Source organism: Anolis sagrei, chromosome 5 (assembly GCF_037176765.1).
Source record: "Anolis sagrei isolate rAnoSag1 chromosome 5, rAnoSag1.mat, whole genome shotgun sequence".
NCBI lineage: Eukaryota > Metazoa > Chordata > Lepidosauria > Squamata > Dactyloidae > Anolis > Anolis sagrei.
In genome coordinates, this window is record NC_090025.1 from 70218691 (window position 1) to 70236461 (window position 17771).

The 17771-nt window shown below is 37.8% G+C and overlaps 1 protein-coding gene across 2 annotated transcripts in view; it reads left to right on the forward strand.

Moving 5' to 3' along the window:
- Window positions 1–17771, forward strand: part of MTUS1 (microtubule associated scaffold protein 1) — a 132953-nt gene that overhangs the window by 36328 nt on the left and 78854 nt on the right. For both annotated transcript variants that reach the window (XM_060778570.2, XM_060778571.2), the window contains exons 2-3: window positions 1978–4100; window positions 6755–6929. In XM_060778570.2, the coding sequence (XP_060634553.2) occupies window positions 2124–4100; window positions 6755–6929 (2152 nt within the window). In that variant the 5' untranslated portion in view covers window positions 1978–2123. The remainder of the gene's footprint in view (window positions 1–1977; window positions 4101–6754; window positions 6930–17771) is intronic.

The following is a 17771-nucleotide window of genomic DNA, read 5'->3' on the forward strand; positions in this document are numbered from 1 at the left end:
TAAATCTCAACATTACACATGGAAATAGTTCTTTTTCTTTATGTGTTTCTATAATCTCCAAAATGTTGTCTTTATCATATAGGCATGTTGTTTCTAGTGTCATGGCATTGATGACACAAATGTGGGTTTCTCCTTTTTTACCCAACTCTTCTCTCCTCTACTTATTTTGTCAGATTGATATCCAGTTAGAATAATCACCACTTGAATAATGGACTGTAATTTGGTTCTGGGCTGGAGGATTTTTGAACAGAAGTAATATGATTGAGATTGAATCAACATACCATATAGTAACCCTACTTTGACTAGTTTTTTCCTGCCATAAGCCTCCAGGGAAAGGAGGATTAGAAGTTCAAATAAACACAATAAGCAAGTAAACATGCCACCACATGAGGGTATCCTTTCCAAACTGTGATATTAAGGAAATGTTTGCCTTCAGAGTGTCTTAGGTGACTCACAGACAACAAATGCTAGGGCTGTTATCCCAGAGGGATCCCAAGGCAAAAATGTATAGAATAATGTTCACTTCAAAATCATGTTAGTAAGGGTTGTAAGCAAATGGGTGGTGACATATGATCGCTTCCCATATTTTGAATTTGCTCGTGGGAATGTGTGGCTCTCTCACACAGCGATTCTTGGTGTAATTGGCAGAGTTGTTAAGGTTTGTGAAATCTGAAGAATGAACTTTTTAAAAAATCTATGTAAAAATGAGGTAAGGAATTAGCTGTAGGACATGTTTGGCTTTCCATTCAGCTTAGATAGCGTATTCAATGGTTGGGGCTGATGGGAGTTGTAGCCAACTAGAGTGCTAGATGCCCCAAAACCCTTGTTCTAAGCTTTGAGGAAAATTACGGTGGACCATGTTCTTGGCTAGAGTAGGGAAGAAAACATTTCCTTATAGTATTTTTTTCTTACGTTTTAAAAAGCAATTACTTAAGTTCATATCTATAGTTGGGAAAATGGAAAGGGAATCAAGACTGAGTTGAGTTCTCTTAACAGCTTTTGTTATTTCTCTGCTATTTTAAAAATAATAATACCATATTTTGTTCCGTTTGTGTGCCTTTGTTATTTGATAGAGTTGTGATTCCCCAGGCTATGGCAATGAATCGATAGTTTTATTTTGAGATGAAGTATATTATTATCTCACCTTGGATAAATACTTGAGAGTTGCCATCTTATACACTCCTGTATACTGAGGTTATGAGCTCTTAATCTGAGGAGCAAATGTGGGGGCAAGCAAATGGTTGTGTGTTTTGTGAAATTTTCACTTCTTCATTTTGTTAGGAGTCCTACAATTTTAATTTTTAGTTTAAAATAAGACAGTGCCCAGTTTTCAACATGTTTCAACAAATGCATATTTATCCTAATGTATGTTTAAACCCTTAACTCGCACTTAAACAACTGTAATGTTAGCCACCAGTAATTCAAGCTAAATCAGGGTTTTTGTAAAATATATTAACAGTAGACGTATCATTATACAATTAGCAAAATGTGCACTACCAGTACACCCATTATAACTAATTCCCACTCTCCATATCTAAAAATAATAGGCATAAAATAAAAAAACTAAAAATTTGAAATGGACTCCCCACATTAAAGACATATGATCAAATTATTATCATATTGCTAATTTTTAATTTTTAATAATTTCTCTATTATTTCTTGCAATCTCAATATTTTACATAATCTTCATTTTCACATTTTATTTTTTCTTCATGAATAATACAAATTGTTCCCTTTCTTTGAAAAAAAAAGGTCAACTGACTCCTTCTTTGTCAAACAAGAGAACTTATTTATTTCTGCCAGTTTAATACCTTTTATAATATAGCTTTCTTTTGAGGGTAGTTCTTTAGCTTTCCATTTTTTCACATAAAGTATTCTTGCTGTATAATCATGTAATGATTACTGGAAGTCCCAGTAAAAATCTCCAATACTTTGTCACATGAATCTTGATTGATTTTCCAATGTGTCCCTTTCTAGATCAGAGTTGGGGCTATTCCTGAAAATGCTACAATCAAGAATAATGAATTAAGATTGAAAATTGAAGAGATACTTGAAGAATCAAAAGGAGACTTCCTGAGAGTTCTACCAATTGGGACAATGAAAAGCTAGAGTCACAATCAAAAATGAATGTTGAAGATACAGAAGTAAAGGACTTTCAGCCTCCTTTAATCATCAAGGATGAAAATGGCAATAAATGTGTATGCAACACAGTGGCTGTGAATGGAGGTACTGTTAGCCACCACCATGTGGAAGATGAAGACTACATTAAAGTTAAGGATGGAAGTGAGACAAAAAACACTTCTCCGTATTCTCAGTGCATTGAAGCACGAGACCAGCAGAACATTGCCAGTGACTATATCTGCATGGGGACTTCAGATGTAGAAACTACACATATCACTTCTCCAAAAGACCCATTTTACATGTATGCCTTGAATCAGACTTTCTCAGAACCAGAGAGCCTTCTTAAAGACAGTCCTGCATTAACAGACACCCAGGGTTGCAGTACTGAGGAATCTGTGCCTTACTGCCAGGCGGACTTCATGCATTCAATGCCTGATGGAACTGTGGAACTGAATGCAAGTGCTGACTTTCAAGTTGGATTAGCTTGTACCCAAATAGAAGAGGAATGTTCCAGTCTAGATGGGTCTTTCATTACAGTTATAAATCTGAAGGATACAATGAGAACTAAGTGTCATGAGATAGGATATGCTTCTAGGGAAACTTGTGCAACTGTTCCTCATGATCACCATGTTGGATCCCCTAAGCTAAATGCATTCAACAGCTCCAATATGACAGGAGCCTACAATATAGAAAGGAGAGTGCTTCCTACTGCTCTTTCATTAACAGGAGAAGAGGTCACCAATTATATTGACTTGGTATCACAAAACAGTGAACAACACAAAGAGCAAGAAAATCAGGACACTGAATGGCCTGAACCTTGTTGTATGGAGTCATCTGAACTGGGACAATTTAATGTACACAAAAATAAGTATAGGAAGTATATGCATAGTACGCCTGAGCATGATGAAACCAAATGGCCATCTGAACCTGGAACCATCAGTGGCATGGGCCCACTTGCAATTCAGAGTTTCGATGAGCATTTGGAACAGGAGTTTTTTGAAGACAAAGGACTATTGACCAAAGTACACAGTATTTTAGAAGGAGATTGTGCTTTGCCGGATGGACATGATAACATGCCTGGAATGATGCAAAATGATATACCAAAGTTAGAAACCGTTGTTCCTCCTGAACATAATTGTCAAACAACTTTTGTGGTTTTTAGTCCTATAGATGAAGAAAACTTGAGCTCTCCTCCTGCAGCAGGGTCAAAAAATGAAACCTTTGCTGTGTTTGCCACGCCAGAAGACATTGGTGATGAACCTTCTAGTTTTGGAAGGAATGTCCCCTTGGTAAAAGAGCAAATCAGGAGGAGTTCACTCAAAAATAATGGCGAACGAATTGCCATTAAATCGACAAACCGGTCTCCCCTTACAGCTACCATAACCAAAGCTAGGAAGGCAGAAATAGTGAGCTTTCCGAAACCAAACTTTAAAAACATTAAGCCCAAAGTGATGTCCAGGCCTGTGTCTCAATCAAAAGAGACCACTCCATTGAAAGCTGCTCAAAGATCTCCTCAACTGTCTATTGCTTCCTCATCCTCCCCATCTTCTTCCCCGAGGCAACCACTGTCTTCAGTTGCAGTACTGAGGAAAAAACCCGATTTGGATAGAGGCACAAAAGCAGAAATACCATTGAATAAGACCCATAAGCAACACCTTAATAAACACCTTCCTAGCCAAGCTCTGCATGCTGCAACTCATTCTGAAAGCACTTCCCACAAGGCTCCAAAAACAACAGCATTAAAGCAGAATGTGGAACAGGTAGACAGAGCAAAATGTTTTAATTCAGCATGCAGCTCTGTGGGTGTAACGTGCTCCCAGGACTCGGGTGGGATGGCATGCGACAAAATGGAAACTGCTTTAATTAGTTCTCCCATATTTCAAGAGGAGGAGCAACAGAAAGACTGCTTGGGAATTCCAGCACAAGGTTCTCTCCCAGACACTCCAAATGAAGTTTTTAGACCTACATATCTTCCTTTGGTAAGTTTTTAAAAACTCTTTATTTTTATTTAACATTTTGTTAGCATGTGTACAGGTGGTAATAGTAAATTGAGGGTTTACAGCATTTATGTACTTAACACAAGCAGTCCGGTAACTTAAAAAAAACTTGATTGAAATAAAAATAAAACCTTGATTTGAATTTGTCTTCAGGTCATGTGTTTAAAACACTGACAATATGCTACAAAACATGGAGCTTTTTCAGCCTGTCAGCACATAATGATTGTTTCTTTGATTTGAGAGCAAAGGAAAAAAACTAACATTAAATGTATTACCAATATTGAATATATCTTAGTAACCTGAAGACTACAAACCACATGAAGTTACTTGTTTGCTGCTTGTACTCCACATAGCAGATAAATACATTCATCATCTTGGGCATTGTCCAAAACAAAGTCTGCGGTATGAAACTCTCGTGCTGCTTGGTGTGTCCTCTTTGAGACAGACCGTTTTCTCTCTACCACTTTTCTTCAGCATCTTTGCAATGGGAAATTAACGCCTGGGTGCAACCTGTGAACTTTTGATATGTCTGTTTGATGAAAGTCTAAGTCAAGAAAAGTTGTTTACAGCTCACATTTAATGCTGTAATCTGAACTGTAAATCCCTGCATAGCTGGATTTAGTCTGTTTGAATACTGCTACCAATACAACTTGGATATGTATCCATATAGCTGCCAAAATACTTTTATGTTCAACATTAATATCTAGGCTAAAATACTTGACAGTCTAGCACTGGAAACCTTGTTTCACCAAAACAGGAAACAGCATGTGGAAATGTTGTATCAAACTTCTTATAGGACAGTTACTAGTTACAGTGTTTGAAAAATTATCTTCTTTCACGTAATTAAAGTATTACACAAAGTATTACACAAATACTGATTTCAATGAAAGCTCTTAACAGACCCATAGCCCATTTCTTCAAGTCAGAAATAAATCCTGTTAACTATCTTGAAAAATAAAAAAAAGCATATTCCAGTGAATGCATATTTATGACTAAAATATACTGTGTTTTTCAAAAATGTATGTTTGTATTGGAATTTGATAAAAGTAAAAACCTTAAACAGATATTTGCAGATTAGGTGGCCAATGGTGATTGTTCTTTCTCTATAGTGATAGCTTCTATCCTAGTGGTATGGCTTGTGAAATATACGCTTCTTCTGTTCCCCACCTTTAGCCAGGGAAAACCATCTTCACCAATTATACCACCAATGTTATTACTGTGTACCTTCCAGGTACTTCCAATTTATAGTATCCTCAAGGTGAAACGATCATGTTTTCTTGGCAAGATTTGTTTGGTAGGGGGTTGCCATTACTGTCCTCCAACACTAAGACCCCTTCTACACTGCCATATAATCCAGTTCAAAGATGATAATCTGGTTGTCATATGTCAGTGTAGAAGGAGCCTAAGAGCCTTGCCTAAGATCACCCAGAATGTTTCCATGGCTGAGCCCTGGTCAAACCTTGGTCTCCTGGAGCCACTTTACCTCTCTGTTTTTTTGTTTTTGTTTTTTTACTAATGTTTACTTAAAACTATATTATGTACTTGAAAACATATTTGTTGAATAAGAATATGACACAGAATTTTTAGGATGTATTGACTATTACTATGATAAGAAATCTGTCTTGGCTTCATGGTATTCTCAATTTGGTGCATATCTTATAGGGAAAAGTTGAATCATATAAAAGATAAGGAACCAAAAATCCCAGCCTAAGGCTGTTTACAGATGAAGTTGTTATATGCAGTCAGACTGCATGCTGCTACTATTGTCTCCCTAGAATCTCAGGCTCAAGTTCAAGTCCTGTTATCTGAAAATACTGTTGAACCTTGTGTATTATAAAGATCTTCTTTGGAGTGTCTTAAACATAATTTGGATAGTCATCTCTTTGAAATGTTTTAGCTGTATATTCCTGCATGGCAGGAGGTTGGACTAGATCAGTGGTTTTCAACCTGTGAGTTGCCAGGTATTTTGTCCTACAACTCCCAGAAATCCCAGCCAGTTTACCAGCTGTAAGGATTTATAGGAGTTGAAAGCCAAAACATCTGCGGACCCACAGGTTGAGAACCACTGGACTATATGAACCTTGTGGTTCCTTCTGGTTCTCTATGATTCAGTTATTCTATATGTAATACATGCCTTCTGCTACTGAGCAGAGAGCCTTCCTTACTTGGGATGGTCTAGTGCTGTGTAGATTCAGTCTGTCCTGTGAACCAGAAGGTTTCAAGACCTGAAAAAGACATTGTCATATCTATTTAACTCTGTTCCTTTTCTGTATACATTTAAGTTTAGTAGTTATTGTGTATTTCAACATTATAGATAGTTCATATCCAGAACAGGTTTGTTAGTCTCCAAATCAAAAATAAATTTAAGAACAGGGTGCTATCTATAACCTTATGAACATAGCTGCCCTGTATTCTTAAATAAGAGCATGTGGGTGTTTATAATTAAAACAAATGTTCACCTGATGTTATACATGGGTTGCATGTTCAGTTCACATATGATCCCATTCTTTTTCAGCAGATTGTGTCTTTAATTTTGTGCATTATAGTAACATTAAGAATATATAAAACTTATGGACTTCTGGTGTAGTCTGATTCACATCTCTTGTTTTTGTTTTTCTACATGACGAATAATATAGGTTTCTGTGCCTAAAGCAGACATAGCACAAGGTCAGACTATATCTAAGGATATCACACCAAGGAGCAGAGCACCGTCCAAGATTGCATTCCACTCCAGGAGGGGAAGTGAGAGTAAAAATACTCTTGTAACTAAAGCTCCATCCCCTCAAAGAGCAGTTCGATCATCACATCCTGGTGAGAAACACTTTTGTTAATGTGGAATGTGCTATGATATTATGTTACAACTAACATTATTTTGAAATGAATGTCTAGGCTAAATCCTTGCTGCAGGTTGACCTCAGACCATACATGTACATTAAGTCTGGGAATATGGTATAAACTATTGTCGATGCAAACATCCATTGGGGATCTGTTTAGTCTAAGCTAGTGTTTTGACTGAAAATTATGTAACTTTTGCTACTGGAAATCAAACATCTACTCAACATTACTTGTCATTATCCGGTTTTATAACCACTCAACCCTATTCCATACACACAAAGCAGAACTTGGAAACAAATTATGAAAAAATTGGTCCACCACTCAGAAAAACAGAAGATTCTCTGCTGTTTGGCTCCAGACTTGCTTGCTGTGCCTTCTGCGTCTTACCATGGCATATTTCTCAAAAGTGCTAAGACCCCACAAAGTGGATAGGTCAAGAGATCGTACACCCAATTAGACTGGTTTTGAAAACACTGATGCAATCTATGGGTAGCTCAGTGTATGATGATGTAAGTGATATACTCTCTCCCCCATGCAATCAACCAGTGAAGGAGCCTGGCAAATTATTTCATAAAAGGATTGCACACTAAGGCATGACTGGGCTTACCGGTTCAGACTATATGTGCATGTTTATTTATATGAACACATATGTATCTTGTTCTCACTTCCTAAAGAGATCAGAAAAGCATACACAAAAAGGATGGAAACAATAAAATAAAGTTCAGAGTAATCAAAATATTCAGAAGTGCTCAGAAAACACATGTAAAGAGAAAGTCTAATTGACTTTCTAAATGTCAACAAAGAAAGAATTATATGGATTTGGGCATATGGAGCACAGTTGTGGGATAACTTCCACAGAAAAGTAGCGCATGCATTGTTATCCTAATAGCTGAGGACTTTGTGAGAAAAATGGCATTATGCCGTAAGGGGGTCCTTTTGGAAATCAAGTCCCAAACCATTTAAGACCTTTGTAGTTCAAAATTCACTTTTTGGGTTGAACAAAGAGATGACTAGAGACAGGTAGCCTATATAGTTGGTACAAAAATGAACATCCTGCCGCATCCTATGTATCTTAAATGCATGCATGTATTTATTGTGTCTAAAATACAATTGTGAAGACCCTCAATTAGAGCTATGGTTATGAAGTGGGAAAAGAACATAACCCTTTCCCTCTAAGTCATAGTTATAGTAAGACACCTCCCTTCCCTTCTGAAATGCAAGCACACACACAACTACTCTTCATGCCCAATGAGGGAAGCTTGCTGTTTTGGAATTTTAAATCATTTATGACTTTTGGCATCCCTAAGTCAAATCTGTTATGATGTTTTCTTGGCATGATGAAATGGACTTAGAGGGACTTGACTTTGCCTTCCCCTGAGGCCGAGTATGTGACTCATCCAAGATCACCCAGTGGGTTTCCATGACTTGAGTGGGGATTGAAATTCTGATCTCCACAGCCATAACCCAACATTAAACCACCATCTGGGTCTTATCTCCAAAGAAAGCTTCCTTGGCCCCAGTTGTAGTTCCTGCTGCAGAGAGAATAATAGCTTTCAAAAAGTCTTGGTATGTATAGGGGCAGAGGTTAGTTGTTCTTCAGGCTTGAATCTGTTTGGAAGCAAGACGGCACTATATTTTTAAAAGTAAAGTGCTACTTTTTTTTTAAAATATGTTTTGGACTTTACCTGTGGAACAGGTTGATCAGAAATGTACAATATATAAGGATAGTTGCCATGTGATGACTAGAAATTCACAATCACCATGCCTATCCAGTTCCTCTTTAGAGACTGAGTTATTAACAGACTTCTTTCTCTTCCTTTTTTCTCCTATAGTCAGAGAGTACTGCTTGACTAGAAACTAGGAGATGTATATTGCTGCTTTAAGTGACTTATAAATGTTGGGTAATGACATTTCTCTGCCTTTACTCTAAAAGATTTTGGTAGGGGTGCTGCTTCTGAGAAACTGTTTACTAGTTGAAGACCACCCAGTGAGACTGCTTTCAACCATTTGAACATGGTTTTCCTCATGCCCGTGGGCAGCACTAAGCCACACCTCACTATCTCCTGCAGAATTATTTACTTTCCTAGCTAAGGCCACCCATGGATGGAATATCATCTAAAACTGAGTCACAGTTCTGAAGTTATTTCTGATGCAGATGATGGTTCTGGTTCCTAGTTACTTATTTGCGGAAGACTTTGTAACACACCTCACTCACTCAACTTATTCACTGCATAGGGACCAGGATGATATGCCTCTGTGACTCCAAATAGCTTTGGAGTATTTTTATTGTTGCTATGTGCCTTCAAGTTGTTTCTGATTTTTTGGCAAGATTTGTTGAAAAGGGGGTTCGCTTTTGCCTTCCCTTGAGGTTGAGATAATGTGGTTTCCATAGCTGAGCAGGAATTTGAACGCTTGTTTCCAAAGTTGTAGCCCAACGCTCAAACCACTACAACCTGCTAGCTCTCGGATCCAGCATTGTCACTGAGTTCCAGTTTGAAGACACTCTTGTTTTTCAGATGTGGAAAACTACTGTCTCTACTGTTTGCTTAATTGGGACTTAACAGTTGGAAAATGGACTGTGATTCATCCTTTCTTTTTGAATAAAATTCTAGATATCCTGCCGCAACCACCTCTATATAGGCTCAAAATAAATATTGCTCCCTCTCCCTGGCTTTTGACTGTAAAGTTAGTCTGGACTTGAAAAGTTAACTTTAAAAGAATGCCATCATTATAAAAGCATGCTAATGACTTCTTAGCCAGAAAAACCTGTTTTAATTGGCCTGTTGTTCCCATCCTCTTTATGGTGAGAAACAGTCCATGTTTATACACATGCAGACATAAAATAATTTTTCTATTTGGGGTTTGTGCTTTAGAAAAAATTACAAGCTCCCTTGTGATTTGAACATGATTTTTGTTTGCTTTAAAAGATGAGACTTAATTATTTCATGCATTTAATATGTTACATAGTGAAGGTAAGCATATTAACCTGTGTGCTTTTAAGCCTCAAGAACTATAAGAGTAAATTTATTATTTGCAATATGTGTCCACTTTCAGATAAATCTCCTTTCTACTGGTAGAGGTGAGAGAGAAGGCTGTTGGCCTTGAATGTAATGCTTGGAGCAGTTATACTCATCTTGTTTACGTGTGGACTGATACACTTAGCAGCTGGAGCTGGTTTGCATTTGGCTCTTATCCAGATCTCTGGATGTGCCACCACTAGCTATAGAAATCCAGCCTGGTCAGAGGGGGTTATTTGAAAGGTCCTTATTAGTCTTTGTAGTAACATTTTGGTACATTGCCATTTCTGTTTCACTGGCTTAATATGGTGCTGCCAGTTTCTTCTCTGGTAACTGACAATGAGGAGTTTTTGGCACTGCTTTCTTTAGGAAGTTGGTGAATCTTGGTATAAACCAAGGTCAGACAGCCATGATCTGGAACAATGTAGGTGCTCCAACTATCCAAATTGAGCAAGAAGAATCCAGAATAATCATTTGTTGGCTCCCTCCTTTTCAGCTGCCTTTTCCTCTTTCTTCCTCCTGTTTCCCTTACTTGTCTCCAACTTCAGTGTCTGTAACCTGGAATTCAAAGTGGGCAGAAGTGGGTAGAATCTTGCCCTTACCTGTAGGGAAGATCCAAAATACTTTTGGTCCCAAGTATTTTGGATAAAGGATACTCAGGCTGTAATGAATTAACACAACAATTCAAGACTCTTTCCTTGCTACAGCATTTTCAATTAAAAGAATACTTTAACAAGAACAAAGTCCTCGGCTTCACCAAAAAGGACAATTTCTGGGACCGGTTCATACTAAAAGAAAAGAAAACCATAACAAATATCTATAACTTACTACTCGAATGGGCTAGAAACAGAGTCAGTGAAAGAACGCATGACCAAGTGGGCGGCCAACATAGGAAGATCTATAAAGTTTAATGAATGGGAACAGATCTGGCTCAAAAAAATTAGATACACCTACTCAACAGACCTGAAAGAAAATTGGTTTAAAATGTTTTTCAGGTGGTACATGACACCACAAAATTGGGATTAATGTATAAGCATGTACAAAACAAATGCTGGAAGTGTGAATTAAATACAGGCACATTTTACTACCTATGGTGGACATGCACCAAAGCAAGACTATATTGGCAATTGATACTAAAAATCCTTTAAAAATACTAAAGATAAAGATTGAGAAGAAGCCAGAATACTTCTTACTAGGGATAACCGATGAGGATATCGAGCTCAATCAGAATAAAGACATTTTGTTTACATACTTGATGACGGTGGCCAGAATGGCATATGCAAAAAAGTGGAAATTGAAAGAGGTTCCATCTAAAAAAGATTGGCTAAGCAAGGCTAGTGAAATAAGAGATATGGATACTCTGATTTTTTATCTCAAAGATTCAAAAGGAAAACCTATCAAGAGAACTGATTGGAAACAATTTGACGAATACCTGACTATAAAAGAGGATTACATGAAAAAAGGGTGACAACTACAGTTGGGAAATTAAATACCAGCTGGAATTAGGAAACAGAGCAAGTTAAATTACGAATTGGAGAGAAGCCAAAGATACAGAAAGGAATCTAGTTCAGTATCTGTACGGAACTAATCTGCTTTTTGTGGATCACGTGGAGAAGTAGAATGGAAAGTCATGACCTTACCCCTCTCACTACCCTTCCCTCACCCCCACCCTTGCCAGGCCCTAATTTTCCCCTTGGATGTTTCTCCTAAGTAGGTAAACTTCTACCCCTTCACCATGCCCTTCCTCCCCTCCTTCCAATACCCTCCTTGACCCCCCCCCCCCCCCGTTTTTATTTGTATAACAAGAAAACCATTTAATAAAAATTTATGAAAAAAGAAAAGAAACTGTTGGAGGTCATTCATTACATTTTGAAGCCCTATAAATAAGAGATCCATTGGCATTTCTACTTCAAAATTGCACACCTTTCAACGGTCCCCATTTACCAGAGACAATCCTGATTAATTTCTGTTATTTCGCTTTTATCAGTTACTTGTAAAATGGCCCTGTTTCTTTGTCTTCTCATTCTCCCACTTTTTCCTCAGCTTATCTCTATTGCTGCAAAGGGAGTTCAAAGTGCAAAAGTAGTTTGCACTCATTTAACTCAGTGTTGGGAGAGAAGAGCAGGCAGAGTTTAGCCCTTCTCAGTAGACACAGGTAAAAGCAAACTGCTCTAGTTTGTGTGATGTTCCACAGTAACAACTTTTGCCATTTTGATCACCCTCCAATGTTATTGGTTACATATATCCTGGTTGTCATATGTGACATGTTGAAGGATATGAAATTGCCATGGACCCTCCCGAAACCAACCTTTCATTCATGGTCTAATTTCAGATCAACTCTCTGTTTTCTGTATATAAGCTTTTGAAATGGCTGCCTTTTCTCCTTGCAGTTCTTAATTTTATTGGTGGAATCATAGTAATTGACCCATTGTCCCTATAATAAAATGATCACACAATGAAGGAATGCAACATTCGGAGCACAACTACATTTAGTTTCAGTTTTGAAATGGAAACTTTACAAAAAGATGGATATAGGGAAATGCCTTCAATGAAATCTGATGGCAAATCCTTTTGATTGAGGTTCCAAGTGGTGGGAAGCACTTAATAGGCTCAGAAGCTAAGCAGGCTCATCAGTCTCATGCTCTGCCCCAATAAGCTCGATTTTAATTTGTCTGTTTGCACAAAGAGGACTTTAAAAACCCAGGCTCTCCTAAAATAAGGGGAAAAAGAACATTGGGCCATTGATATCCATGGGACTTTGGTTCCAGAATGTAATACAATTTTTGTTCCTGGGTTATAAATGTAATTTCCTAATTGGTTCTATAATAAAAAATTGGGGAAGTTTATTAAACTGCAAAAACTGTTTTTGTGGGGCATCCTGCAGCACATTTGGCAATAGTTTTTCAATGAATATCTCATGGAGTCTAAACAAATTCAACATAGTTTGTATCATTCAGAAAAAATGAAGTTTCTGGAGTATAACAACTACTTTCAAAGTAAGTACCACACAATTAAACAGAAACAGCACTTTCAAACCATGGACATAGTGTTATCAAACTAAAAGTACTTATCAGTCCTAATTTGAAGCATCCTGTCTTTTTTCCAAAGAGCTGAGTTTTTCACTGCTTCATCCACACAAGATCCCTGCAGGGTAGCTTGACTTAGAGAACATAACTAGGCCAAGGTTATAGCTGAGTCCACATCCATGTCTAAACCAGTAACATCAGTCAGTCTCCAAACATTATTGCTTGGGAACAGGATGCTTGTTAAGATAGCACATTTCAGTGCAAACCTTTAAGGGTTCAATCTTTTAGCATTTTTTATTGTACCATGAAAATTCATTGCAATAATGGTAAACGTTTCAAGAATAATGATTAGAGGACAAATAGCTGATGATGCTGTCACAAATACAGGAAACCATGTTGTCTTCAGTCTAGTGATCCTGTGTACTCTTCCAGCATTGAACGCCACTTTAACCATGTATGAATGGTACAGCGCTAAAGAAAAACCCCTTTGGCTTTCAACTCCAAGAATTTCCTAGCCTTTCTGTCCAGTGGCCATGTTGGGTGGGAATTTATGGGAACTATTGTTCAAAATAGCATTTTCAAGGTCTGAAACTAGGTTTTTCTTAGAACTGTTTTCTTTAGATATATCTTACTGCTCTGTATATCCTACTGCTCTGAGACAGGCTTTGTCTGCAGGTTTCGTTGTGAGTTTATATCTGGCAGGTGGGGAAATAAGGTTATGTAAACATATAGATATTGGTGGATCGCAGCTCCCAGTAGGCCCAGCCAAAATAGCTAATAGTGAGGAATAGGGGGAATTGCAACTGAACAATATCTAGAAGGCTGTATGATTGTCACTCCTAAATTAAAATGAAAACATTCCTTGCATTGCTGAATAAGAAAGGCTCTCTTTTCTACAGCACCATGTAGTATAAGCGGTTATATTTACAGATTTACTGAGTTTTCCTCAACCTGGTATCCTCTTGGTGTGCTGCATTTTGCTTTCACTTTCCAAGCAAATACAAGCAATGACTATGTATCTGGGAATGATAGAAGCACATCTGGAAAATACGTAGTTCAGGAAGACTGTATTGCATGTCAATTTCTAGGGTGTTGCACAAACAAGATGTGGTTATAGGATTGTTATTGTTTAAAAAAGTAAAATTGCTGATCATTGTTTCCCAAACTTTGGTCCTCCAACTTCCTCTGCCTTAATTACATCCAGAATGGACTACTGTAATGCACTCAACATGGGACTGCCTTTGAAGACGGTTCAGAAACTGCAGTTAGTACAAAGGCTGGCTGCCAGATTACTAACTGGAGCTAGCTATAGGGAACATATTATGCCCCTGCTCAAGCGGCTGCAATGGCTTCAGACAATTTTCTGGGCTCAGTTCAAGGTTCAGGTTATTACCTACGAAGCCCTATACACTTTGGGCCCAACCTATCATTGAGACTGCATCTGTTTCTATGAACCGGCCCGGGCCTTGAGATTAGCACGGAGGCCCTTCTTTCGGTTCCACTACCATCTCAAGCATGGTTGGTGGGAACGAGAGAGAGGGCCTTCTCTGTAGTGGCTCCCCGGCTCTGGAATACCCTCCCAAAAGAGATTAGTTTAGCCCCCATTTTGATTCCTTCCAATCCTGCCAAAAAACATGGATTTTAAAGCAGGATTTTGCCTCCAAATAGGCTGAAATGGACCCATATGAAGCTGACACTTTGGCACTTTACATGTGATTTGAAGGCAGCTAGCTTTAACTACAGATGATCTTTTTTTAAAAAAACCTTGTTTTTATTTTATTTGATGTATCAATAGTGGTTGTTTTTATACTCATATACTGTTTATATTACATACTACCCTTGTGCCTTGTAAGCTGCCCCAGGTCCCTTTTGGGAGATGGTGGCAGGATATAAATGAAGATTATTATTATTATTATTTGACCCTCAACTCCCAGAAGCTCCAGCAAGCTTATCAAACAGTTAAGAATTCTGAGAGCGAAAGTCCAAAACATCTGGAAAAACCAAACTTTGGGAAACACTGGCTTAAATGAAACTACATGATTTATTTATTTTTTAAAAAAATTGCAAGCGCGATTGGTGGGAACAAGGGACAGGGCCTTCTCAGTGGTGGCCCCACGACTTTGGAATTCCCTCCCCAAGGACATCAGGCATGCCCCAACATTGGCAGTCTTCAGAAGGAGCTTGAAAACATGGATGTTCCAGTGTGCCTTCCCAGATTAAGGAATCCCAAGAAATATGTCCCAAATGCACTTTAAGAGAGAGTTAGAAGTGTCTGCACACCCACTTACCCCCCAAAATATCCATCCTTTTTCACCTGGTCATGCCCAGCATTTTTTTAAAAAAAATAATCTTTACATTTGGCCCTGCCATGTTTTTAAATTGCGTCATGATATTTTGTTATTGTTTTTGCTTTGCTATGAGTTATTTATTGCTGTATTGTATTGTTGTGGTTATGTTTTTTGTCTTGATGTATTTTGGGCTCGGTCTCTTGTAAGCTGTACCGAGTCCTGCGGGAGATAGTAGTGGGGTATAAATAAAGGATTATTATTATTATTATTATTATTATTATTATTAACTTTCCTGTTGATCTGGAAGTCAGGCCCCTTCTACACTGCCATATAATCCATAGTATTAAAGCAGATAATCCACATTACTTGTTTTGACCTGGATTATGTGAGTCTACAGTGCCATATAATCCAATTCAAAGCAGATAATCTGGTTTTATATGGCAGTGTAGAAGGGGCCTCAGTTCTCTTGAACTGTAGCACTTTTCCTGTGCAGAGCTTTATTCTTGGGAAAAAAGAGAAACATCATGGAAGATATATTTTAGGAAAAATAGTGTGTGAGGAATGTTTTAAACATCTCTTTCCTTTGCCAGACACCAGTTCCAGAATGTAATTGCTCTGTGTATAAATTTTAAATAGATATACAAATGTGATTACGCATTCACTGTGCTGTCCTCTTTTAGCCAGTCACACTACATGCAGATTTAATGCTTGTTTCTTACATTTATATACAAACTTTCTCCCAGGTCAGAGATGCAAAGCAGGATCCAGCGACTAGTGAAAACACAAGAAATTATACCTCTTAAATTGAAGCTTCAATTATTCAAATATTAACATAGAAATTAAATGTAAACATATTATTACAATACATCGTATGTGGAAGGTTTAAAATATCCGCATAATAACAAATACAATATTTTAAAATATTTTAAAATTCAATCATCCATTTAAAATAGGATGATTGTGCATCTCTGCAGAGGTTACTGGACTGGTGAAGAAACCTGAAGCTTTGTGTAGAAAGGTCGCTGCAATTTCACACATTTCCTATCCCTGAATTAAAACTTTCACAGTATCAGTTAGTTAGTTGTTCAAGTCTTGCCTGGTCAGAAAAGCTTCCTTCCCAGAAAAAATTGAGTGTTCAGATATCAGTGTTTACTGTTAACAAATCTGATTCTAGTTCACTTGCAGAAACTCAGTTGGGTTGTACACTGATGGGACTCCTCCAGATATAACAAATATGTTAAGAGACTGCAATGTTTGTTGTTGTAATTCCCATTTTTAAAAAATCTAAAGTTCCAGACTATTTTTTGGCAGTGTTCAGCAACACTTGAAACATTCCCATTTCCAAGTGATTTTTTAAAAAATTCTGAAACAGGACAAAAAGTCTCCTACTTCTTCCTTCCTTTTTTCCCCTTCCTTCCTTCCTTCCTTCCTTCCTTCCTTCCTTCCTTCCTTCCTTCCTTCCTTCTTTATGGTGCATCAGTCAACTTTGAAATTACTCTTTTATACTGTAAAGGTTTAAGGGGGAAAAGAATAAAGGAGAAAATTACCTTAGTATTACTACAGCGAATCATATCCCTAGTATTTAAAAAAACAAGACTTTGAAAAGAGCCCTAGTTCAGATCCAGGCAATTCCTGCCAGCAACAACACATGCAGACACACAGAAAGGAATAAGTGAGCGGGAAGGAGACAACATCTGGCAAAGCCCAGGGAGCTTTATCATGAAAACTAATGCTTCTTTAGGCCAATCTGGAAGCACTCAGAGCTAGCTAATAAGAGCAGGTTTTAACTGCAAAGCTATTTAGGTTGCTGTGCTATCCTGTAGTGCCACCTAGTGTGGAGGAGAATGATGTCTCCATTGCTTTTCAGTAGACTTTAAAATGGTTTTTGCCAAAATGTTGTCTTTGTTGCAATTATGTCAAACATAGAACAAAGCATTTTATCAGCTGTTTTAAAAACAAGAACTGGCAGCTGGTGTTTTTTGAAAATGCTCAAGTTATCAAAGACAATAATTCCTATTTTCCTGTATCCTATAATTGCAGAAATTGGAATTACCTTTGGAGATCATCTACTTAGAGCCCCTGCTCACTGTTTGTTGCTGTTCATTCGTTCGTTCATTCGTGTATTGGAATAGAAGCTAGAGCACTTGCATTGAGAGATTTCAGGACTTTATTGCACTAGGTTCTTCTCCCACTACAATAAAGTTTGTTTCTGAAAATCCTACCCACTCAGGATTGCTCCCTTTCCTTTTCCTCCTTTGGAACTAACCTAGGCTTTTACGATGTTTATTTGTAGTAAAGGGTTATCACACACAGCATATGGACTCCTATTCAGTACCTCCTCAAAGATATTTTCCCACCCCTTCTTGTAAACTCTCTCTTTCTCTCACTGAATGTGTGTGTGTGTGTGAGAGAGAGGGAGAGAGAGAGAGAGAGAGAATGTGTCTATGAAAAGAATATCCTAGCAGAAAAGTAGTGGGAAAGAAGTTC